This window comes from Mus pahari, chromosome 5, assembly GCF_900095145.1.
Source record: "Mus pahari chromosome 5, PAHARI_EIJ_v1.1, whole genome shotgun sequence".
Classification (NCBI taxonomy): Eukaryota; Metazoa; Chordata; class Mammalia; order Rodentia; family Muridae; genus Mus; species Mus pahari.
In genome coordinates, this window is record NC_034594.1 from 147,145,334 (window position 1) to 147,172,929 (window position 27,596).

Consider the following 27,596-nt stretch of genomic DNA (forward strand, 5'->3'; position numbering starts at 1 on the left):
GGTCATGGCAGCATTATCATTTTGTGGAGGAACCTTTTAGGTTTATTAATGATGATGAATTTCTGGATCTTTTTGTATACTGCCAGCTAACTTGAAAAGTGCTTATTTCCCCATAGTTCTCCCAGTGTGTGACAGGATTAGCTCTGCTGGCCTTGCCTTTGGTTCTTGCATGGAAGTAAGAATATGTCGTTCTAAATGGAAGTAAGAAATAAGTACTCTGGTTTTTTAACATACATTTTGTTTTAAAAGAACAAATATATCTCCAGTGGCACAGCGACATACTACATGCTATGATATATAAACGTGTTTAGAAGTTTTTAAACTGACAACAATGTTTCATATTGGCATTTTCCTACCTTCTTTGTTGATCCTCACCCCTCACTTCCGTTCCCTTTCCCCTCCCTCTGGCCCTGTCCTGCATCCAGTGGTCCCTTCTGCTTTCACACCAACCCTTTTAATTTTGAGTACCTACTATGGCAGATTATTCCACACAATAGAGCTGTTATCTCTACTCTTAATAACAACATGTCCATGTATCAGTCCATTTCCCTTATGAAAAAGCCGAGGCCCAAAGAGCCTACAAAGTCTCTGCAGGAGACACAAGGCTGAACAGTTGCAGACCCATGTTTTGCATCCATATGTTGATTTTTGAATACAGATGTAAGTCTCTGGTAATTTCAGGAAAACTACAACTTTTGATTGTTTTTTTGTAAGTTAAAACACCTTTGTGAATATAAATTCTGGACTGAAATGAGGGGAACATTTTTAAGATATAGAACCTTAAAAATATGGGTAGCAGAGTGCTGTTCTTTCATGTGGTGTTCATAAACAAGGCATTGATGGATCCTTCATTTAACCTAGATAGGCTTAACATCATTAAACATTACTTGAAATAATCAGGAGCCTGTGTATGTGAGTATGCAAAGAATGCCAAACTGAACATCTGGTAAAATTCCCACAGGCTGGCTGAAGGAATGAAGCCTCCCTGGGCAAGACAGAGAATTTACCTCATAGTTAATCTACATATACAGGCCCCCCCCTACATTTTGCTTCAGTCTTTCTTTGCACACTCGTGTGTGTGTGTGTGTGTGTGTGTGTGTGTGTGTGTGCGCGCGTGCGCACATTTAGGAACCTCTATGGGTCTAGTGAGAGCTAAAGCAACATTTGTGCCATTTCGCAATCTCCATGGAAGGACACGGTGTGTCTGTGAATGGGTGTGCTCATGCATATGGAAGTCACATAGCAACATTGCATGTCTTTCTCTATTGCTTTCCATCTCATTTACCTTATTCTTTGAGGTGGGAGCTCTCTGATTGGATTAACTGGCTTGACTGACTGAGTAGTAACCGCGGGCAGGGGGGGAGGGGAGGATTTTGCATCTTCCCTTCTTCAGTACTAGGGTTACTAGGATCCATGGTCAGTATTAATGTAGGTTCTAAGGATTCCATTGTGGGTCATCTTGTTCTTCATATTCACTGACTGAGCCATCTTCCTATCATTTCTTTCTGTAAAATGGGTGTATGAAAGTGTGAGCATCTCAGGTACACTGCTGATCTTTGTTTCTGGAGAGTTTGGAACTGAGAGGACCTGGAGGTCCATTTAAGAGTAGTATTTTAGGGAATATTTCAGAGGTTGCATAGGCTAGAGTCTGAGGTTGCTATTTGTTCAAAATCCCCTTTAAGGGCCAAGGAAGTAGTTCAGATAGTAGTTTTTGCCTTGCTAACAAAAGATCTGAGTCCAGTGCCCAGAATATACATTAGATAAAATCCACAGTGACACGTGCTTGTAACCCCAGCAGTAGGTGTCTTTGAGGATTGCTGGCCATCGAGCCCTGGCACTTTGTGACTTTGAAATGGTAGCAGAGTAAGATACAGTCTCAAAAACTTAACATAGATGATTCCTGAGAAACACCAGCTACAGCAATTCCTTACCTCTCACAAAGGTGCACATGTATATAGGCAAGCAGCTGTACCTCCCAAGTGCTTTCTCCAATAAAATGACACTGAGGTTCCATCTTACCCTAATTATAATGGCAATCATTAAGAAAACAAATTACAAATGGTAGTGAGGGTGTGGACAAAAGGGATCCTTTATACACTGCTGTTAGGAATGTGAACTAGTCCAGCCACTGTGTGAATCCAGAGCCTTGTCAAACACTTCAAAGTGATCTATCATGTGACCTGCATACCAAGGATCTCAGAGATACTTGTACATCCATGTTTCTTGCAGTACTCTTTCGCAGTACACAAGTCATAGAACTCATGGAGGTGTCTAAAACTGAAGAATGGTGAGTCCGATTGTAGGTCCATGGCGGCAATACCGGGTGTCACTGTGTGATTTCAAAACAAAGTGCAGGCACATTACCATAATCCAGAATGAAGTTGTGTGATTTTTCAAGAAGGTGGGTACAACTGGAACCAATCATACTGAGTAAACCATGCCACTTTGTTGTTTCATATATTCATTGTCTATAGCTATATGAGACCATGCATGTATATATAAGGAAGTCCTAGAGAAACAAGGGTGTGAAACAAGAGGGGAGGTGCAAGAAATGAGGAAAGAGAAGAGTATAAGGGAAAATATGTTCAACACACAATATAAACCTGGGTCAAATTGTTGCTGCTGCTGCTGTTGTTGTTGTTGTTATTTCACTCTTCACTTTATTTCCCACTCACTGCCCACCTTCCAGTCACCCCTTCCCTTCTTCTCTGAGCTAATGGATTCCCCCCTGGGTATCACCCCACCCTGGCACATCAAATCTCTGTGAGGCTAGGCACATCTTCTCCCACTGCGGCCAGACAAAGCACCCAGCTAGAAGAACATATACCATGAACAGGCAACAGCTTTTGGGATAACCCCTACTCCAGTTGCTTAGGACCCACAGGAAGATCAAGCTGCACGTCTGCTACATATGTGTGGGGAGGCCTAGGTCCAGCTCATGTATGATGCTTTTTGAATGATGGTTCAATCTCTGATTGCTCCAAGGGTTCAGGTTAGTTGACCTTGTTGGTCTTCCTCTGGAGTTCCTATCCCCTTAGGGGCTGCCATCCTTCCTCCTATTCTTCCATATGAGTCCCCAAGCTGCATTCCCTGTTTGGCTGTGGGTGTCTGCATCTGTGTGTTTGTCAGCTGCTGAGTAAAGCTTCTCAGAGGACAGTCATGCTAGAATCCTGTCTGCAAGCATAGCAACGTCTTATTTATAGTGTCAAGGATTGGTGCTTTCCCATGGGATGGGTCTCAAGTTGGGCTGATTATTCCCACAGTTTCTGCTTCATCCCCAGTGCCTACATTTCTTGTAGACAAGATTAATTTTGGGTCAAAAGTTTTGTGGGTAGGTTGGTGTCCCTATCATTCCACTGTGATTCCTGCCTGGCTATAGAAGGTACCCCTCTTCAGGACCCATTGAAAAATTTAATTTGATTAACAATTACATTGATAAATATCCTTTGTGTCCTTATTCTTTCCAGGACTTTTATTATAAAGGATTTTTTTTTTTTGGAAAGGCTTTTTATGCAACTCATGAGATGACCATTTGGTTTCTGTTTTAGTTTATTTTATTTGGTAGATTGTGTGTGTTGATCATGTACGTTCAACCATTTCTGCATCTCTGGGGGAAAGGTGGATCAAGATGCAAAGCCTTTTAATGATCAATTTCATTTGCAAAGATTTCACTGATTTGTTTTTGCATCTATGTTCATCAGAAATGTTGGCCTATAACTTTCCTTGAGTGTTCGTCTCATTTGGAGACTGGGGTGTTGTTATTACTGAAAATACCATTTGGAAAAATACTGATTTTATATCATAAGATGTTATAACTCTGTTTACATTATTATTTAGATTTGAGAGTTCTTATATATCTAGACATTTATTCATTTCTTTTAGGTTTTCCAGGTGGGTGGAATATGGAAATTTAAGACATGTCTTTATGAGTCTGCATTTCCTCAGTGTGTGTTGTAATTGCCTCTCATCTCATCTCTAATTTTGTTGCTTTGGGTTATTTATCCTATTTATGGTCAGTTTGGCCAAAGGTGTAACAGTCTTCATGATTTTAAAGTTAATAATTATAGAAAATGATGGGTATAGTCAAAAGACAAATGTATCCTGTGAGTTTTACTTGAATATGAACAATGTTGTAACGTTTTGAGGGTGAAGTATTACTCTAAATTTTTTACTGATATATTTTGTAGTTTTCTCATAAATCTCTTACTGTGTCACTAAAGAAATATAAAAAATTCTAGGGTGGTTATTGCTTGATGAATCACAAAGTTACTTAGGTTTTCAGTTAGGGTTCCTTAGGATTCACTTGGACTTTCCTTAGACTAAGTTATAAAACCAAAGGAAACATTTCCATACACCAGTTGGTTACTTTTATTTTCTACTTTAATCTGAGTTTCATGTAGTTTGTTTTATATTACCTAAACAGATACTACGAATTAATCTCTTAAGTTTAGTAATTTGTGCTGCTTGGTGTAATCCAATAATAAGGAGATTTGGCAGAAAATCTGCCTCTTGGATTTCTATAGGAACACTAATTTTTAAGCTGAGACAGGAGATTATTATTAGAGTGGAAATATCATATTCTACTTGGTACAACATTTGTTGGTGCGTTTGGGCTCTGTTCCCAGAAATGCTAAATTACCTTGGTTAGTTTTCTGCTCCATCCTGTGCTTCAATTTCTACTTTTTTTTTTTTTTAATTTTTTCTTGGGCCTTTGGCCAATATCAACTAGTAAATGTGTACTTTAAGATTTGAGGAGAGAGACATAGTAAATTACCTCAGTTATCAAAATAAATATATCAAAATTGTGATTATCCACACTATGATTTTTCTCCTGGAAATCTTTAATCCCATGAGAGCTTCTTCAGTGGCTCCTTGGCACAAATCCCTCATGACAATTTTTCCCTGTTTCAGCCTAATGCATCCATGGGAAACAGAGTAGTTTTAATGAAACTTTAATGAATCCATCTGATTTAAAATACAATATAGTATTTTACACACTGACACACACCCCCATGTCCTGAAAAAAAATTCAAAGAACATATTTCTAGGTTTTGATGACCTATTTTGTCTGTGATCATCTGAATATCAATACCAAAGAAGGGTTCACCAGATGTTTTGAGTAATCTGACATGCATCAACAATTACTGGCAAAAAACTAGGCCACAGTGATTTAATGGGTGATCTGCCTACTGTTCTTGTAGTATGCAAAAAAATGTTAAATGTATTTCATTGAACAGGGAAAGGCTCATTTACACCCGTTCTCTAACATCTGAGCCATACTCATGGGACGTAGTATTTGTAGGGTCCTAGTTAGGGTTACTGTTGCTATGATAAATACCATGGCCTAAAGTACATGGGGGGGGGGTGGGGAAAGGGGTTATTTGATTTACTCTTGTCCGCCATACTTCATCACTAAAGGAAGTAAGGGCTAAATATCAAGCAGGTCTGATACCTGGATGCAGGAGCTGCTTCAGGAGCCATGAAGGGATGCTGCTTACTGTCTTGCTCAACATGGCTTGCTCAGCCTGCTTTCTTACAGAACCCAGGATTACCTACCCAGGGATGGCACCACCCAAAATGAGCTAGACCCTCTCCCATTAATCACTAATTAAAAACCCTACCGGTTTGCCTACAGCCTGATGCATTTTTTTTTTCAGCTGAGCCTCACTCTACCCAGATAGCTCTAGCTTGTGTTGAGGTGACTTAAAACTAGCCAGCACAGAGAGCAACTGAAACAATTTGAAACTTGACTCCTGACACATTGCAGTTTCTGAGATAAGGTCTTTGGAGTGGGGCAAGTATACCCAATGAAGTTAAAGTTCATGTGTACTCCAACCAATGCCCCTGAACCTTTTGCCTGAAATAGATAAACGTCATTTCACAGCTGACTTATGGTAATTTACATGTTTTTCTCTGTCTTTTTTTTTCCCCACAGCTGTTGTGAACTTGGACAACTCTGTGGTGGACCTGGAGACCCTTCAAGCTCTCTATGAGAATGTGAGTAGGAGCAGTTCTCTCTGTGTGATCTGCTCAGTACATGTGTAGTTTCACACATGAGCTGGCTGTTTCAGTGTCCTCTGAGGAAACTCAATCTCCATGCAGTGATCTTAGTAGGTAGGGTTTCATAATACTTTTTAGGAATATATTGGGCAAATGTGTGTTCTCAAGGCTGACTTGAAAGATGTTTCTTATGAAGTTATTTATGTTTCGTCTTCTGAAATAATAGCAGTATTTGTGTGGGCACTGACTTGAGCCAAGCACTGCTCTGTCCAACTTGCAAATATCAAATACTTTGCTAGTTTTCAGGCTTTCAAAGTAAACTAATTTTACATATGTTAATATCTGATGCAGAACAAATTTAGACATGCAGACTCTCTGCCTATTCTCTTTTAAAAAAGTGTTCTGTATAGCCTTATAGGTTTTAATCTTCTATTTGAAACTGATAATTTATACCTATTCATGATATGCAAAATGATGTCATGATTTATCAATGTGAAATGAGCCTAATTAATATGTCCATTAAGTCAAACCCTTAGCTTTTGTGGTAAGAACATGGAAAATTTAATCTCTTAGCAATATTGCAACCTAAGAGTATTTACCACACTTTGAAATGAATCTCAAAAAGCCTTCATTCCTCCATCTACACCGAGGGTTTGTGTTCTTCATTTATTGTCCCCATCTGTTCCCAGCCCGACCCTCGCAACAACTCTGTTTCTTTAAGTTTCACATTTTAGCATCTACATTAAAGCACAAATGTTTGGTGGGGTCTTTTTATGCATGATTTATTTTATTTCTCACAAGACTTTCAAACTCCATCTATATTGCATCAAATAACATTTTTTTTTCATTTTAAGTCTTCACAGATATTGATTTTGCGTGTGTGTGTGTGTGTGTGTGTATGTGTGTGTGTGTGTGTGTGTGTGTGTTAATGACAGTTTTATTCACTGATCTGTTAGACACAGTATGATGCCCTTAATTCAAGAATTATCAACAGTGGTGCCATGACCACCGGGAGGCAGACAATTACCTCCTAAACATACTGGTGTTAAATCTTTTGAGTCAGTGTGTAGAAGCAAGATTGATCATTCATGTGATGACTTTAGACTTGGATTCTGAGGAACAGCCATGCAGTTTGCCTGTTATGGCAGTTGCAATTCACACTAGTACAATCAATATTTGGTATTTACAGACTTTCTTCTTTTTACACTTTGTTATTTTGGAAGATGTGGATTCAGTTTATATTTCCCTGATGATTAGTGATGCTAAACATATGCCTATTGGAAAATTCTATCTCTTGAGAACTCTTTATTAAAGATCCTCAGCCTATTTCTTAACTGGATATGTTGTTTTCTTCCGCTTAACTGCTTGAGTTTCTTATATATTTTGTATGTTAACTCTACCACATTTAGACATTACTTAGCAGTATGTATCCCTTGATGATTAGTTAACGATAATCATTAGTAGTTTTGCCTGGCAACTTTTTTTTTTTTTGGTTTTTAGAGACAGGGTTTCTCCATGTAGCCCTGGCTGTCCTAGAACTCTCTTTGTAGACCAGGCTGGCCTCAAACTCAGAAATCCGCCTGCCTCTGCCTCCCGAGTGCTGGGATTAAAGGTGTGCGCCACCACGCCCGGCTACCTGGTAACTTTTATACTACTACTAATTTTCTTTTCATACCATCATTGCAGATTTCCTTGCATTTCAGTTCAGTTATGACTATTAGTTACTCCATTGGGTTCTGTACTTGTCTGAGAGGAGGTGTCATTAGGTAGCCCTGGCTGACCTTCGTCCGAGAAATCCACCCACCTCTGCTGCCCAAGTACAGGGCTAGCATTAATGGAAAGCATCTTCACACACATTGTTTTCCTATCTCCTTCATTTCTGAAAGATGGGTTTCTGGACTAAAGTAATCAAATGGCTCCTCCTCTTCTTTCTCTCACCACTTTGAATATTTCATCTACCAGCAGGGTTTGTCCCGAAGGCTCTGCTGAGAGTCATAGTGTGACTTTTGTTTCAGGGTTATTGTTTCGTTTACATCCACTTATTTACGTGTGTGTGTGTGTGTGTGTGTGTGTGTGTGTGTGTGTACACGTGCGCACACGCGCGCACATGAGCATGATCACTCATGCATGTCACTCTTTATGTATGATGGTAGAGCACAATTTTTTTTCACCTTTTTTTTAATTAGATATTTTCTTTATTTACATTTCAAAGGCTATCCCGAAAGTTCTTGGCCCTGGCATTCCCCTGTACTAGGGCTTATAAAGTTTGCAAGACCAAGGGGCCTCTTTTCTCAATGATGGCCGACTAGGCCATCTTCTGCTACATATGCAGCTAGAGACATGAGCTCTGGGGTTACTGGTTAGTTCATATTGTTGTTCCACCTATAGGGTTGCAGACCCCTTCAGCTCCTTGAGTATTTTCTCTAGCTCCTCTATTGTTGGCCCTGTGTGGTAGAGCACAATTTACAGGATTAAGTTCTTTCTACCATTAGATTTCTGGGGGTCAAACTCAGGTCATCATGCATGGAAGCAAGTGTGTTGACCTACTGAGCCTTCTCTCCATCCTGTTGTATGTTTCTAATATTTTCCTACTCTAAGATTTCATCCCATAGCTTGGCGTTTAGTTTGACATTGTTTTGTCTCAGAGAGCTCCTTTTTTGGGGGTTTGGCTATGGTTGGAGGTCGCTGATCCTCCTGTAACTGGATATTGGCTTCTTTGCTCAGATTAGCCATTATTTCAGTAAACATACTTTGTTGTCGTTCTTTTTAATGTTTTTGGTCTTGAATTTTTACCATCCACTGGTTAGAGCTCTTGATGGTATTCTTTAACTCCTGGAGATTCCTTTATTCTTTTTCTCTTTCCTTTTTCTTCCTAATTGAAACCACCACCTCAGAACTGATTATTCAATGAGGACCTTGTTCTTGGAGTAGCCTATAGCAATCTTCATCTACTCCGGGTTTTTGTTTGTTGTTTTGTTTTGTTTGTTTTTTGATATTTTTTTCAAAAATACTATTTTTTGTTCTATGTCAGCAATTTTGTTTTCTTTGTGTATTATTTATCTGTATAGGCTTGTAGTTCATTGGACTTTAAAAATCTCTTCTAAACATTGTTGTCATTTCTTAGATCTTCTTTTTTGGGGGGGTTATTGTTAAAACTTCATTAATTACTTTTAAATGTGTCTTGTTTACATGCTTTCTGGTTTTACATGTTTTCTTGTGTCACTGTTTAGCTCATTATTATAGACAGTCTACATGGAAATGACCCTGGGCAGGCTTTTTTGATTGATTATTGTGGTCCTTCCCTTCCTTCTTGGTGTTCTGGCTGGACAGCTGCTCAGTCACTATAACACTGCAATTACCTCTGGTTGGGCCAGGACACAAAGGAAACACCCCAGCCAGATGGTACCATTGTTTTAGCTTGGCAGTTCAGTGGCCTTAGTTAATAGGCCTGGATTTGAAAGAGATTCTTTGTGTTTAACTAAGTGGTAGTATGTTATACCCTAGTTGTCAGAGCATTTATGTACCTATGTACACATACAGTTCACATTGCTTTCATTCTGACAGTGTTCAAACTAAATCACGAATTATATTTAAGGGGTGTATACACTTACATCCTTTCAGTGGTGAACTTTCTTAATATGCTTTTATCTTTGTGTGATTTTATTTCCCCTTCATTTCTAAAAGACACACTGTTGCTGGATAGAGACTTGTGATCTAACAATTTATTTCAGCATAGCGGAAATTGACATTTGTCTCTGGCCTCCATTGTTTCTGGTGATAAGTCTGCCATCACTGCTGTTTGTGAGCTAAGCTGTCTGCTCTTTCTTGTTGCTATTATCAGCTCCTCTCCATCTTGTTTAATCAGATCCATTATGATAAAGCTGCCAGTTTTCTCTGCATACATTTTCAGTGTATTTAATGAACTTCCTGGGTCTGTGTGATTGTATGTCTTTTCATGCTTAAGATTTTTCATTTTTCAATCTTTAGGCTGAACTGCTAGTTTTGCACTATTTTCCCAATCCTCTTTTTGTGCTGTGTAAGGCTGACATGCTACAGCTGTGGTATTTTGCACAAGTTCCTGAAACTCAGCCCATCATTAAGTTTTCAATATGTTTCCTTACTGTTTGCCATATTAGATACTTATATTGTCTTTGTTCGTCTGCTCAACCCCATCAGTGAAAAGGGGTGATTTTTAGTTTATCAGTTTATATTCTAGAATTTTCACATATTTTTCAATAATCAGATTTTTTAAAATATTTTAAACTTTGATAACTTTTCATTCAAATTTAGTAACTAAGGGGATGAGACAGTAAAGAAAAAAAAGACACATAAACACTTCTAAAAGAGATTTCTTTTTTACAGTGAGAGTCTATCTTCATAATAGAGAAAGAAAAGAGGAAAAAAAGTTAGAAGCTGGAATTTATAAAAATGTTTACATTTTTAAGACCTCTCCAAAGAGAAATTGGTAGACACTAAAGAGACAGTACAAAGAGAAATAAATGTGTCTGCCTAAGAACCATTTGAAAAAGCTTGTAGTCTTAATAACCAACAGGCAAAATAAAGTAAGACATCAGCCAGATATGTTTTCTAAAACCTCCAATCGAGAACTAAGTTGGCTTTTTAAAGCCAAGAAAAAAAATAAATGTGAAGAAGTCCAAAGCAAGTGTGTTCTATATACTTTATCGTACCGCCCCATGAAGACAATCTGGCGCAATCTAATGGAACCGAAGACACACTGAGCACGCAATGCAGGAATTCTCCCCTTCATGCTACATTCTCAGCCAACTGCCAAACAACAAACACATTTATAGGTTCAGCACATGGATCTGCTCATATGTGTCTGCTATCTGAATGCAACTCCAAGACAAATTGACCTAGACCAGAAGAATTAGGAGAATTTTCAAATAATGTTTCAAGCTATTAAACTTTAGAACAGTTTGTTTCATGTGAGAAGAGCAACTTACCCTGTCTCCCTGATCCCCTTTGCTGTATGTGACTCTAAATATAAATACAGTGAACAGAAAACCAATATTATATTATCATTATGCAATTAATGTGGAATAATATTTTCCATATGAAGCAATGTGTTTGCCCTTGTTATTCTTTCTGTGACTTGAGAAAACCAGAAAAACAAGGAGAAAGTGGAAAATGTTTCCTTTGCCATTCCTGGAAAGTAGCTGAGCCTTTTGTGTGCTGTGGCTGCGCTTCCCTCCTGCAAATGATCCTTGGGGACCTGATATTTCATGGTCACGAAGACAATTTGCTTTGTCTTACTCAGCTGAGACAGGCTTATAATGGGAGCCAATGTGGTAAAGGTGCTCATATTTGTAAGGTAGCCTTTACTCTTTCATAGTTTTGACGACTGCTCATCCTGTAGCATTCTCCTTGATTATTTTTAAAGAGGAGTTTGCTGCCCGAGAACTCCCACAGCTTTTATCTGCCCATATCCTAATTTCTATTTCACTTTGTGGGACTGGTTGTTTAGTGTTCCTTATATTTTGAATAGAAGGCCTCACCACTTCCTAAGCTCTCAGTTATATGATGTGAAATGTTCTGATAATCTTACAGAGGGTCCTTCTGTATTATATGTTGCTTCTCATCTCCACTGCAGAGATTCTCTGCACCAAACTTTGGTTATAATGTATCTTGGTGTGGGTCTCTTTGTTTTAATATATCATGATAACCAGACACATGAAAGGATGGTGAATCTTGAGAACCAAGTTCCATGGATTTAGGATCACTGTGGAAACAACATCTGGGCATCCTTTGGGGGGATTTTTCTGTATTCGATGGACTGAGATGGGAAGACACCACATATGAGAAGTACCACTCCATGGTCTAGAATCCTACACTTCCTAGAAAGGAGAAAACAGGCTGAGCGTGGACATCCATCACTCTTTTTACTGACTGTGGACACAGGCTTCACCTTCTGTGACTCACCCACCAGGATGGGCTGAGCCCTGAGCCAAGATAAATCTTTCTTCCCTTTGTCAGATAATTTGTCCCATCCATAAGTAAACAACCAATAAATGTGGTGACTTGAGACAGAGTACAAACTCATAGGTTATATAATTTGTATTTGCCATATAAATATATTTTTTCATATACATACATATGAGTGTGTGTGTATATATATATATATATATATATATATTGAAGAAAAAGAGTTGAGGAGAAGTAGATCAGCATTGATTTTTCAGAAAACTGAACCTGCCTGATGGCAGAGAAAAGAACAAGAATGGAATTATCTTTTTAAAGAAGTTTGTTCAGTTTGAGGACATCACTTTAGGAAAGAAGGAAAAAATATCCTTTCTCAATGCTTTAAGTGAATTTCTCCTGTGAGGTCTAGAGATCTGGATCAATGTCCAGCATGTACCTAAAGACTTCTTAGCATCATCCTGCCTTTAGGAGCTTTCTCTTATGAATGAGGAAGGGGAGGCCAGGCAAGCATGTCCCCCATGTTGTTTGTAGGGGAGGACAAAGTAGGTGGCAGCTTCTAGGAGTTCTGAGGCCACGTCCTCTCTTGTCTCTTCGAGCGCCATTATGGCTATTCTAACCTTACATGGAACTGAGCTTTTTGGATGTTTACTTTCAGAGTGTTCATCAAATTTGGCCAAGGTTAAGCCACTGATTTTCAGTTTTTCTCTCTGCTCCTTTCTTCCTGTGTTCTAGCTTTGTGCACCTTGGCTCTTTGTGTCCCAATTTCCATAGTGTCCTTTCTTTATTCTTAAAGCTTTTTGCTCTTCCTCGAATCTGTTAACCTTCTATAACCTCAAACCAATTCTGTGGGTTGTTTCTTCTGCTGACTCCCATCGGCCTGTCTTTGAATACCTCTCGTGGAGGCTTCCTCTCTGTTATTTCACTTTTCAGCACCAGGATTTTCTTCCCATTTCTCTTTTAGGTTTTCTGTTTCTTTATTGGTACTGTCATTTTGACTGCTCATAATTTTTTTTTTATTTTCCATCTCTTTCTTTGAGATGTTTAAAAATTATTTTCATACACAATACCCAACGACTGCCTTCTATCTTTGAATAGTCCATAGTTTCCTGTTTCATGAACAGTCGTTTGATTATTTTTATTTAGAATCAGATAATGTGGTAACGCAGATCACTCCCTGGAGTTCACTGTTTTGTTTGAAGATGAAAATAAAACATGGCAGCCAAGGAGATAGCTGAGTGGATAGACATACTTCTTGTGTAAATGTGAGGACCAGAGTTCACTAAAACCCGTGTAATAGCAACCACGTGCACAGCAACCATGTGCAATTCCAGTGCTCAGAAGGCAGAGAAATAGATAGTTAGAGCTAAGAGCAAGCTGGCTAGTTAGACTACTCATCCCAGAGACATGTAGGTTCAATTGAGGGAACCTGACTCAACGAATAGGGTGGAGACTGGTCAGAGAGCACTCTTGTCATTAACTTTGGGCTTCTTTATGCATGATCGCTCATCTCTATATGACCTTGCATGCATATATGCATGTGTACACTTGTATGGACACATGTGCCCAAACATGTGAACAAGCATACACCCATACATGGATACTACATACACTATTTTAATATATATTGGCCTTTAGATATATCTAACTAAATGATAATTTTCAAGTGAGGATGTCTTTACCGGAATCTTTCCTTTAATTAGTTAGAGTAATATGGAAAGTAGTATATAATTTTAATAAATCTACAATTTATTAAATTGCAATATATCCAGACTTGTACAAATATATTTTATAAAGTATCATAAGATATGAATTATAGACAGGTTTTAACATCATACTATAGTGTGTGTGTGTGTGTGTGTGTGTGTGTGTGTGTATGTGTGAGTCTGTGTGTTCATTAATGAATTCCCGACTAAAGCCAAAGATGAGTACTGAGATGTTTTTCTTATTTGCTTTCCAACCTGCCAGTACAAGTTCAAATGGAAAACAGAAGCCAGGGAATAATACAAACAGTAAGATTTATCATAATAAATAGTTATCATGGGATAGATAAGAGAATACAAAATTAACATGACAGCTCTCACCATACTTTGGGGCTCAGCAAGCATACCCAGGGAAAGAGTGAGAAGTTTTGAAGGGAGTCTTTCAAAGCCATGAGCAGAACTCACTGGGGAAGGCCCAGTTGTAACCTATTAGTGTGTCTAGGCCACTGTGAATAGGTAATCATAAAACCAGCTTTCCTGCAGTAGGTAGATAGACTCATGAACATTCTTGTAAGAGTCAGCATGCTCTGGTCACAATGATGCCTGGAGCTTAGACTATGTTTATGGAGTCTACGAAACAAACCTCAGGGGCCAGCTAGTCCATGGCAGTTTTAGGACAAGTGCAATTGGTCAGGCAGCCTAGGCCATAGCTGCAAGGCTTGTACCCAGCTCTGTACTATGCGTGTGCTGTGGGGTAGTGCCAGGGTGCACTCACATGTCCTCTGATACCATCACTGCTGGTCAGTACAGAGGAGGAAAACAAAAGCAGACAGCTGTGCTTAGCAGTTGGAGCAAAACCCTTTTTCTGACGAAGCTCCTCTAGCGCCTCCTACTGGCCGAACCCAATAACCTGTAAAGAAGGCTCCCCTACTCTTGCACCTGGAAGTAGGTTCTGGAAAGTCAATTGGGAGGTGAGCAGCCATAAGTGGCAGAGATGACAGAGAGAGGGCTGAGGTTTGGAGAAATATAGTCTTATCTTGCATGTAGGTCATCTGTTGTTTTGTGACTCCATGTGACATAACTTATTGCAATGAAGGATCGATGGGGGGGAGGGGAGGCGTGCGGGGGGGGGGCATACTACCATGCATATGCTTAGTCTTGGCATAGATTCTCTTTGGAAATCTTTTAAACTTTATTGTGGTGGCTTACTTATAATAATTAATTTATATAAAGCTTTCTGACTGAGTCTTTTTATTTTTGTATGATAATCTGAATAGGCTTAATTGTGTCTTACCAATAAGGACATTTGAAGGGCATGCAAATTTTATCTAGAAGGAAGTAATGTTTTAATTCTATTTTGTCATAAATATGTGAGAGGTAATCTTTCAGGGCATTCCATTACTTACCCTTGGGGACAAAATAATATAGCTAATGTGAATGCCTTCTCGTAAATACACTTTCTTCTTGCCAGATGCTTAAATGCCAATGGACTGTTTTAAAGTCGTCGTATTTGATCTCTCTGAAACAGATGGAAGTATTTGTTATACAAACCTTATTTAGAATGTAATCTTTTTTTTTTTTCCTTCCCTGATTGCATATGTTTGGCAGTGAGCTTTCCCTTCTAGATGTGAATGAATTTTGGGCCGTCTCCAAATCTAAACACACCCTAATTTCAAAACCCACAATCCTGAGGGCCCGATTCCTGTTTATCAAGGAATTAAGACTTCGTGAAAACCACATAGTTACTATATACAGTCTGCTGTAGTGAGGTTTTAAAATCAAACCTCTTTATAGTTTATTTAGGATTATTGAGTATCATTAAGTTCACAAGAGTCAAGTCTTTGCAGTATATAGTTATTTGAATGTATATATTGCTTCTGATTTTTAGAATGTACTCCTACTATGACATGGTAAGTTCATGGGGCAAATAAAGAGGGATTCTGGGGTGGGGAAGGGAGGGTTATTGAGGTACATTCTTTATATTTTCTTAGCGTATCAAATGATTAACACTACATCTAAGTGCATCTAAAATATCCATGGAAAACTGTGAATTGAAAGTTTTTTTAAAAACTTTTCATTTTACTTCATGTTGAAAAAAATGAACAAAGGAGTCCTAAGTTGTATTTTTAAAAATATTAAAAAATGAAGCTAAACCTTGGAAGTCAATCCTATTAGAAGTTCAAATGAAGAAAAACGTGAATAAAGGTAGAGAGGGAACAAATTCTACACCCCTGTATGATTACCCAGCTCTAATCCAATTTAAAAGACGGGGCTGGGGGTGGGAAGAGGAGGCAGGTAGGACGGAAAGAATGAGAAGTCTAAATTTACACTTCTTAGGATTAAACTTCACAGGCATATTTTATAGTTTCAGTAATCTTCACTTAGGGTGGTACTTGACATACCAGCAAACTTTAATCTGGAAGAGGGCTGGAGTGTGTGTCACATGATATAGCATCCTGAAAAGCATATACCCTGTTGCATTAGTGGAAATGAATTGGATTAACCATCTGTGTTCCCCTAGCTTCCTAGAGGAATTTAATTGATTCCTGTTTGAAGCACCATTCAGCCATCGGGTTCTTCAAACAAAAATGCATTGACTTTCACAGTGTAGCTATTTTAAAGCCCAGTTCTCCTATTTCACCATTCTATTGAGTTGTTTCATGGGATCTCTGCAAAGCCTGCTCATTTCCACCTGTAAATATGCTGAAGGCGAATTGCAGAACTAAACATGAAAAGCTGTTAGGCTTCGAATCACTTACTGGTTGGTTCCGTAGGCTTAATTAAAAAAGGAAAAAAACAAAAAAACAGATGATAAATTGACCGTGCTTATTTTCAGAAACCAACTGTGTTCCAAGGCATTCCTAGCAAATTGGTTAAACTGACTAGCACACCTGCAGTAGTAATTGGGGAATGGTGTTGCTTGGTCATATCTGCCTTTTCTCTTGTTTATGTTATGTTAGACTTTGATAGTCGGTTTTCCTGAGAGCACTGAGTGTCCCTCATGGTCACCGTTTCCTCGGGCAGTCCATTGCTAATTGCTATTTGCAGATATGTGTGCTGCGCAGTTACTTTTCGTGGCTTTTCAGTGAGGAAACTGCCTGGTTTGAGTTTTGGCTTTGTATGTTTGGTTTTAGTTCTATGGAGTCCTGGGCACTTTACCGTCTTTCCGCTTTCTGCCCTCCAATCCCCTGGCTGTGCTCAGTTCCACCAGGCTACTTCCATTCTTACACTAGAGTGGCAGTGAGCAGAGCTCTTTCTGAGACGTCCTCCTGATGAAAGCCATTAGTTTCTCTTGCATCCTGCTCTCCTAGGGACTGTTTCCTTGTGTCGGATGTCTTATGCATTTGTGGTGTGATGCTCCTCTTCCTTTGCATTCTCTGTTTGCTGCTACTCACTTGGCCAGCCTGTGTCCTGTGCAGATATTCACCTACTCAGCATCTTCAACCTCTCCAACCTCAGGAAAATTCCTCCCTTAGCTATTATCTGCCCTTGACATGCACTTAAGCACAACAAAGCCATATACCAAGACACATAAGCATTTATGGTATGTGTTTAGCTTACCAGTCTGAACAAATTCCTTTGGATATTATTTGTGCTTAAATATCACGTTTTGGAGCTAAGGAGATGGCTCAGTCAGTAAATGCCTCCCAGATAAGCATGAGGACATGAGGTCACATCTGTAGCACTCATGTCTAAAGAAAGGCTTAGCAGGACATGTCCTTCACCCCAGCACTGAGGAGGCAGAAGCAAGAGGACCCCTGGAACTCACTGGCCAGCGAGCCAATCTAGCACTAGCATTACCAAGCTGTAGGTTGTGTGAGCAAAATATCTCAGAAAATAAGGTGGAGGCAATCAAGAGAGATATTCAGTATCAGTCTCTCACTTCCACACTCATACACATTCAGGCAGAAAGGCACACATACACAAGAACATGGGTATGAACACATGTATGCTATATATGCAAATGAGATTTTTATAATCATAATTTGAATATGTGACACAGATCATATGTTCAACAAAACTAGTTTAGGAGCTTTTTTGTAAGAATTTTAACTGTATTATTTGAAATGTCAGATATATGCGGAACATATATTAATCATATCCAAGCCAAATCTACCCTACCATTTCCCAACTCCACCCCCTGCCAGTGTCATATGTTCTCCCCTTGCTTTCCGTGTTCTTGTTTTCCTTCTCTATGTTCAGTGACTGGTTCCTTCATAGCAGTGATTGTGGTTCTTCCAAAATGTTTCCCAAGCTTTGGGCAGAGAGGAGTTGATGTAAATGTTCCTTCCCTTTAGGGTAGAACACATAAGTAATCACTTACTTCCAGTACTTTGACCAGTTACAAGTCTCTACATCGACTACTTCCCACTGCAAAAGAATGTTAACTTAGGGAATGAATTCCTGATATATCTGTTCTTTGTTGAAAGGCACCTTCTCAGATCTTTCTGTCTCTAGCAGGACTCAAGTGGGGCGCGGGATGGTGGGTGTCACTGGGCTCTGTAGCTTCTAGGTTTTGCATGATTTCTGTTTGTAACAGGAGAAGTCCTTTCCTAGGACTCCTGTACTCCACTTCGGCCTGGTTTGGTCTTGAGGGTCCTGGTGCTGTCCAGCATATGTGAGGAGCCACAGTTCTACCTTCAGCTTCCTGTGCCGAATGGTAGGGCTTGTATGGACCCAGGTTCATGGTTCTGTTGTCTGCTTTCCTGCTGAGGCCCTCATCTGGCTTGATGACGTCACTTCCAGACATGATCTCATCGCAGAAGTATCTCTGTTTTCTTTCATGGAGTTTCAGGTCAGATTTACAGTGCACCATCTTGCCTTGAAGTGGAGGGTTGCTCCATACTTTGAGAAATAGTCTCTGGCTTCATTGTCAGTGTCCCAGAAAGCAGAGTCTAAGACAGAACCTGTTATCCTAAGTGAGATGGCCTTGAGCTCCTTAGCCTCTTACCTCATGCTTACCTCATGCTTTCCTTGGTTTCCTTTTGTTTTCTGAGACAGGGATTCCTTTGTATCTCTGGCTTTCCTAGGACTGGTCTCAAGCTCAGCACTGCAAGTTGTCTACCTCATCAGTTGCCTTGACATTGGCTTTGCAGGTGAATGTTGTCACCCCCTTTTCTTTTGTGGAGGCACCACTGATTGAGCTGCCTGCAGTGACCCTGGGTGAGAACACCAGTTACACCCAGGTGTCAGTTTTCAATGCCACAAATCCAGGACAGAGCTCGCTTTTGCAACAAACAGAATGTCTTACACCCCAACTTTAAAGAAATATATTAAAGATGCATTCTATTTATATACAAATGGAAAGCTTCAGTTCGCTACAGATAGTACAAACTAAAAATTAAGAAATTTATAATGCTATATGAATTTTTAATAATGTAAGTGAAATGCTTGGGTATAGTGAAACAGAAGATATAATGGAATAAATAGGTATTCTTACCTATATATTATTATTTCCTTGAATACAATAATTAAAAATGCCTGTAGCACTTCTATTACCATTTACTAAAATGATGAATCTCTGGTTATGTTGAGGTATAGTTTGTCTAAGATATGTATGGTAGTTTCATTTATGAGCTTTTCTGTGTCTATTAACATTTATATTAAAATATAGAATAGTTAAAAATTTAAAATAATGAGTGCAAAATAATAATGCATATTAATACTTATAAAACACTTTATGCAGTGTGCACATTTTATTTTCCAATTTAAAATCATTGCTGTGAAATACTTTTATTGTATCTACTTTCCCTCAACTGGAAGTAGAATATAATTTCATCCTGCATCTAAAATATACAACAATTCTTCCATTTAGAATTCTCATGCTAATTTGAATATTTTCATTTTTATATAAGAAACCCCCACACACTATGAGACACTTTAAGTCCCCTCTCCCCTAGATAAAAAAAGGTTAGATCAGAAAGGTCATAGTGATTGGAGGAGGGGTAATGTGGTATTCAACTGGAGCAGCAACCACAGACATCCCTTGAACAGAAAGAGGAGGCCGTGGGGGTCGGGGGGTTATAGTACTCTTCCTGTGTCAAAGGCACATTCTCCTGAAGAATACCAGTCAAGCTACTGACTTCTTTTTGGTCCATAGTGACCAAACTTAAGGGATGCGCAGTATTTCTACTACTTAAAAGGAGAGAGAGAGAGAGAGAGAGAGAGAGAGAGAGAGAGAGAGAGAGAGAGAGGAAGGAGAAAAAAAATGAGCCGCCACTGTAGCCATCTTTATGCCTTAGAGAAGTAGGTAGACAGAGACACCGTCCTCAATAAATATGTCTGCAGTCCTTCAGCACTGCCTTAATTCTAGCTTTGATCCCTGCTTCTATTTCTTCTCGTGTTTGAGTTCTAAATGTAAACCTTGTTCAATAACAGGAATACTTGTTTGTGTCTTCTTTTATTACAGAGTCCTTTGGTCCTTTCGTGACCTTTCTCCCCTTCGCTCTGAACATGAATTTTACATCTTTGTGTGTGGTGGTGAATGGTTTATACCTTCTTGTCTCTCTAGCAGCCATTGTTTTTTTATCTAAATCCACTTTCTCCGTGGTCGTCGTCTTGCTTCTTGCTTTGACAGTATTAACAAACTTTTTAGCTCAGTAGGATGCAGACAGTGTCTCTCACACATACACCCTCAACCGTCCAGCCATTTGAGGAGGACAGGCTCTTCTGACACACACACTAAACATTTCCCAGTAATTTTCCATGATGACAGGGAAGCATTCGTGAAATGGTACAGTTGGCTAGCAGATATAATAAATTTTTTCAACCTGATGCCATAAATGTCTGCTAGACCACCCTTAAAAATTCCTTTATTCTGCTGATGTTAAATGAATGTACTTAAGACTAGGAACATTGTGGTTTATGTAGAAAACTTCCAGCTTTGACTCGTGTATGGTTATGTAAAGAGAAGGGATTTTGCTTCATTCCACTTTTCTTTCTTCCTTTCTTCCTTTCTTCCTCCCTTTCTCCCTTCCTCCTTTCCTCCCTTCCTCCCTTCCTCCTTTCCTCCCTTCCTCCCTTCCCCCCTCTCTTTCTTTTTTTCTTTCTTTCCTTTCTTTCTTTCTTCCTGTTGCTTTATAATGGTAGCAGTGGGGGTGAAGAGGAATGGGGGAGTATAACCTAGATCTCTACACAGACTAGGAAATGTCCTTTTCCCAAATTGCCACCCCCACTGTGCTGCTTATTTTACATGCCTGATATGAACCTCTCTTATCACTGAAACTAGGTCTTGAGTTGAAATTACGCATGAAGAGAAAAAACAGTCGTCGGCCTTGACGTATGATGCTTGATATGGTCACCAACTTTCCTTGCTTATTGCTCATGATTACAGCAGCTGAAATTTAATTGGGCAATAAATTTATTAAAGGAGTAAATAATTAGCTCTCTTAATCAGATGTAGAACTCCTAGTATGTTTTCCTTCCACTGGACTTACTTAGGAACTTGAGTGGTTCCAGATGGTGTCTCGTGTATATTTGGTTCTGATGTGTGTGTGTGTGTGTGTGTGTGTGTGTGTGTGTGTGTATGTGTGTGTGTGTGTGCGCGCGCGCGCGCCTGTATGTGCTCTGTCAGGTTTACATATATAGTTAAATGTTCAAGTTTTGGAGGGTCCCACCAAAGACTCTATCCATTGGGTATGCAACTTTCAATTTCTCGAGTGTATTACGCCATATTTGAATTCACTTCACCCTTTGACATTTTAAGGATATTAAGTGGTTTTGTGTACTCCAAGAACAAAGAACAGTAGTTGAGGGTAATACTGGTAACTTTTATTTTGCTTTTACTTTAGAAGGAGTTTATTAGGGTTTGAAGGCACAGTCTGCCATGGTTGTGAAGGCTTGGTAACTGGACTGTGTGGCAGTTGGTTGCATTGTAACTTTAGTTAAGAATCAGAGCTGAATGATGGCACTCAGTTTGCTTTCTCCGATTTGCTCAGTCCCGAGCCCCAGCCCATGAATACTACTACCCACTCTCAGGATGAATCTTCTTCTCAGGATGAAAGAACTGAGTCAAAGGTTGGCTTTTGATTTCCACTCGTCCCATCCATAAGTAAATAAATGGAGGGAAGAATGATTTTTAAAGGTATTAAGTCAGCAAACATTAATATACAAACCACACTCTCGAATATGCAACACACAAGAGGATAATTTAAGTGGTCCCTTGATAACGTATGTATTTTCCTTTCAAAGTACATACGTTATCAAAACAACTTGTATACATTCAAAGTTTTATCTATAACAAAACTTACATATATATTATAATAGTCACAAAATGAGAGAGATTATCCACACTTGAGTCTAAAGAGAGTTGATAGTGTTCACCGAGAGGTGCCTCCTTTGTAGGACAGATGAAGAGAGGTGCAGCCAATATGCACCTACTCTGATGTTGCCATACCATTTGTAGAATAGTTGTCTTTTTTTCCCACTCAGCATACCATGATTCATTCAAGACCCACCCATGTGTTAACTCAGAGATAGATGAGGGGTGCCACCTCCTCCTGGGAAAGAATTAAGCATTATTAAAGCATCACAAAAAGCTGATAAATTAACAGTCAGTGGTTGCTATAAGTTCCTGAGATGTTGATGGTGTAAATTGTGCAAAGGAGGGGAAACAGCCAAGCTAGTGCTCCAAACCCATCATAGATGATTCAGCATGGGACTTCCAAGTATTACCATAACACAAAGTCAACAATACTCTCCACAGATGATCTTCAGACAAGCAAATCCCAATTCCACAGAGACGTTCACAACTCTGTGGTCAGGTTACAGGAGACCCATGCACCGCATATTGGTGATCATGACCATGAAGTTGTCTCTCTTTTAACATATAATTTTGGAAATAAAAGTGAAATCCTTCTACAAAGTTCTTAACCAGTTATAAGCAGATTCTCCTTAGATCCACATTTGGAAACAGCTGCTATAAAATATGATTAAACCTCATCTCCACCTAGTTCTTTCAGATCTAGTTTGTTCTACGTCCTCTTCCTTCTAATGGCCAAATCTTGATGGTGTATAGAGGTGGTGAGAGTAACATGCTATGATGGTGCCTGCCTTTCTGGAAGCACCCATATGAGCAAATAGACACATGTGAGCAAGTAGTGCTCAGGAGAGGAAGCAGGAAGTGTCTACAACTAACCAGGGCCAAAGCAATGATAAACAGGGCATCATGACTTGAAGCAGAGACATAAGCAAAAGAGAACTACAGAGATGCAGTTGAATATTTTACAGCCAGCTGAGATTTATTCAAACCAAGCTGTGTGCTTCAAACTCCAGATAAGTTTTGTCTCACATGGCTGCAAAGGGCCTGGCATTGCTTCTCTAGTTCCTGATGTAAGAAAAGATAAAATCAAATAATTCCTGAATTGATTCTTGCCAAATTAAAATAGAAAACTTTCTGTGTACTCTGTGATAAAATAATACATTGGTCTCTTGGTTGTAATTTTTTTTAAGGTTTTATTTTTTAAAGATATATGTTCACAGAATTTTCAAAAGTACTGGAATCCTTCCAAAGCAACAAGTACTTGTATTTCCTGGAATTGTCTGAATCTTTCATAGCCTCCAAATTCACTGAAATCCTGTGTTCTAGATGTTGTTGTCTGGCCCCCACAAATGCTTGTGTATACAGGCGGTTGATTATATTCATTGAGATGAGCTTTCTTGTAAAATGGTGAAGAAGAAATCCGTGGCTGATCAGCAACAGTCTTGATGTTGCCAAATCATCATACAGACGGGGCATACTGGCTTTCATTAATGTGGGTTTTGCATGCTCTGTGTCTGGGGATGCTGAAAACATTGTTCACAGAAAGCCTTTCTGTGGCAGAGATGAAGTTCAGCCTGGATGTCTACATAGTTCTGGTCTAGATCACTTGATCATTAGAGCAGCAGATTTAGATACAGTGGGATCTTTACAAGTCAAGGTTCAAAACTGTCTCTCAGGAGAAGAAATGAAAACCCCTTGTTTAAGCATGCAATCCATGTGTGGTTAGTTGGTGCCTTTGGGGTCAGACCAGTGGCATGCTGTCAAAGCATTTCTGAACTTTTACCTACAGTTAACAAGACAATGGGAAGCTCTGACAAGTTCCCTCCTTCCAAGTAAACAGGATCCACTGTATACACAAGAACGCCTATAGCGTTTATTGTATTTTTTTCATCAGTAAAAATACAAGATTTTATTCTATAATTCCATGGGACATTTTACTTCATCTAAAATCTCTTTTCTTGTGTACTTTGCTAGTTATTTAAAATTATTTCAAAAGACTGGCATAACTTTTTCACCATTTATACGAATGAGTCTCAGTGAGACATATAGTATTCTGGGGTTGTATTACCTCACTTTCTTTAACAGGGACAACAAACAAGAGAACAGTGCTGTATGTTTTGAATGCACCTGCCAGTTATCGAAGTATTTGCATTTGGTCTCCTGGGCTCCGTTGAGTTCTCTGAATCCCGGAGCCAGGTGGTGATGTCCTAGCAAACTTGCATTATCAGGTACCATGGGCTACCTTCCTCCCTCACCGTAGAGGAGGAGAGTATTGGTAGGGGAAGGGATGGGCAAGAGGGTTTCTGGTGGGAGAAGGAAGTGTTCGAGCTAGGTCAGGAAGAACAAAGTTTTGGTGTAGTCATGGCAAACATAAAAAGTGATTGAAATAGAGAATACAAAAGAGGGGGGACCATGAGGCGAATTACGGGAAGTGAGGGTTGTTGACGTTGGAGTGGAGAAATGAATTAAAGAGTATAAAGGGCTGTTTAAAAAAAAAAAACTCATTTCTTTGAGAAAGGCACACTTCTTCCAACCACCATCCGGTATACAATCTGATATCTGCCCATGATCATTGCTCACATAGATGCATTGATTTCTACTACTCTGAAGGCAAACATCCTTGCCACTGTTCCTGACTCATTCAACACCTGCTAATTGGCTTTTCTATTCCAGAAAGGAATGGTTAAATTGAAAACTGAAAAGGACATTAAAAATAGCTAAGGGTACTTGAGAGCAAAACAGTTTAATCTTCCCTCAGGTACAGATTCAGTTCCAGCTTTGTTTTGTCATGTGTGTTGAGCAATCAATACAATGATGAGCAAAGCCAGAGATTATTTTTATACCATAGATTTATCTTCTTAGTGTACATCCTAAGCTTTGAATGGTTTTGTAAACTTATCATACATGCTGCTGGAGAGATGTACATTTCTACAGAGAGGTTATATTAAGGGGGGAATCACGTTGTGTTGGGGGTTCAGAAGGGCCTCTCCAAACTAGAGAGACTGAAGGGGAAGCAAGCATAGGTAGATGTGGAGAGTGGAAGGTGTAGGGGGCATTTTGCATACAGGGCACAGCATTGATTGTATAAGAACCCAATGTATTTGGGGAGAAAAGAGGAAGCCATTAAGAATGGAACAGAGCAGGAGGTAAGCAAGGAGATAATCATGTTGGGGTATATGAATGTTGAGGTTTAGGTTAGAGAGATGGCTCAGCTGTTAAAGGCTAGGCTCAGAACCAAAGAGAGTGATGAGGTCTGTGCTATCGATCTAGGAATGTTGAATATCCATTAAAGACTATAAATAGGGTAAGCCTAGTCTTCTACTCATTGCTAACAAGCAGCAGCAGCAACAACAACAACAACAAAACCATATTGTGTTATGAGAGAGCTGGAGATGCTTGAACCCATATTTGGCAGGCAGGATAGGGAAGCAGTGCATTGAGAGATCATGATATTTAGCCAGGATGATGGCAGCAGAGGAGCATAGTGATTTATTTGGTATAGAAATAGAGTACAGAGACATCTAGATGACCTCCCAGCCCTCTCGGTAGGAGCATTGTTTCCCAGGGTATTGGAATAAAGATCATTGAAGGCTTGGAGAGAATAAAATAGAGGAATTTGATTTTAGAGTTGTTGATAAAAGTGTTGAGACTGTATTTGCTTCCATGCTTAGAAAGGAAATACAAAGACATATGTCATGTCATTGTTAGGTATAATTAATAAAGGAGATACATGGCAGCAAAAATTGAGAAAACTAGCAAAGTTGTGGCATTAAATTTATGAGAAAAATGTAATTAAGTACAAGATTATCTAGAATATTTAGAAATAACAGATGTTGTTTGAGGAAAGGAGCAAAATTTTAATATAGTTACCTCATGAAATTAGAAAGAATCAGAACAAAAGAATTTGGAAAGGTTTTGCCTGACCTAGTACTTTTACTGTATATCCCTTAGAGTACTTATATTTTGGGGGTATAATGATACTGCATATACATATTCGTTCTCACTTTTAACATACATACCAGTTTTATACTACATTTTACGTATATGATTAAGGAAATTAAATAGTCTGACCCAATAAAACTTCTAAGACTATTTCTATTTAGCATTACGAGTCTTCAAAATTGATGCAGTATATATACCCTCAGGAGATGGCAGGAGGTCAAATCCATGCCCCCTGGCACCCCACCTGAGAAACATTTGCTTTTTAACACATTGATAGACATGAGCAAAAGAACTGGAATATCAATCAGTAGTGTCTCAGTAAGTTGATGGTAAAACCCTAACGGTGAAGCTCCCACATACTTGAGTCACAGGACAAACAGAAATCAAGCCAGTTCTTGCTTTGAAGCGTCTTTTCTATGGAGTAGTTTTACTCCAGAAAGTGCCGTGCAGGCTGCTAAGATTGGAGGAAGTAATTAACAGTCCTAACCAGTTATGAATCCTGCCAGCTCTAAGATCACAGCTGTTAAGTATCACAGAGACTTGTCACGTATCATAGAGTCTTGTCAAGTATGAGCTGTGCCTAGTATTATAGTATCACTGTTTAATGTGCAATGAATTAGAGACCGTGGAGTGCTCAGCCATAAGTGAGAGATCTACCTCCCATCACTCTCCTCTAGACTCAGGGATCATTTGTGCTTTAAAAACAACAACAACAACAACAACAACAACAACAACAACAACAACAAAAAGTTGCCAAAGACTGCTGTGGACCAGAGTTTTCCACACACAATAGAGCCATTTCCCCCTTGAACATATGGTGGGTGGTTGTGGTGGCCTATGTATAAGATCTGTACAAGATCAAACCAGCCAAAAATCTCTGCATAGTTGCAGGAGGGACTCATGAAGACCCACCCAAAAGAATGAGCTATTGATCATTGATGACTGTCAAGGGCTCTGAGTACACAATAATGGGTATTAAAATACCTGGTGGAATTAATGATGAGAACCAGCAAATCTAAGTCCACTGGCTTGTGATCAGTTGAATGGATGCCCAAGTGTTTGGTATTATGACTCTTTGTAACTGCCGAAAACACCTGGGTTAGCAACAACTGGAATTTACTTACAGTCATGCAGTAAGTCTTGGGGAAGGATCTAAACATATTCTTTGCCAAATAAGCAGAGTGGAATTGGGCAAGACATGGACACTATTAAAATATGGAAGTCACTGAGATGTAGTTACTGTACTCTGAACTCAAATAATTTTTTTTGGGGGGGGCAAAGAATTTCTTGAGTGAATGGAAGTGAACAACGCGTGGACAGAATAGGTCTCTTAAGAGACTATTTGAAACTAGAAGGTCTCTTCTGTTATTGATTGGTATATAAGTATGTGATCTACAGAATGAACCCATTCCAGCAAATGACTTTAATCACCATTAACACACACTATGTGACTCACTAGAATTTCCCTCACTTGTAGAGAGTTATATGTAACTTTCAAAAGCAATAGAAGAAGATAGCTATAGACAGCCCACAGGAGTGAGAGTGGTTTAATTTGCAGCTTGATATATTGTGTTGTGGGATTTTTGTGGGATTTTGAAGCCATGTATGTGTATGGATTTATACTGTCTAGTCCAATATCTGGCAAACAATATACCTTGGAATAAATTATAATGAATCGTCAAAATTCCTCTGTTCTTCTCTCTCTCTCTCTCTCTCTCTCTCTCTCTCTCTCTCTCTCTCTCTCTCTCTCTCTC

General features: G+C 39.2%; 1 protein-coding gene across 1 annotated transcript in view; it reads left to right on the plus strand.

Moving 5' to 3' along the window:
* Fmn2 (formin 2) overlaps positions 1–27,596 on the plus strand; it is a 304,491-nt gene that overhangs the window by 149,921 nt on the left and 126,974 nt on the right. The window contains 1 exon segment of the mRNA XM_021197955.2: positions 5,936–5,997. Coding sequence (XP_021053614.1) covers positions 5,936–5,997 — 62 coding nt within the window.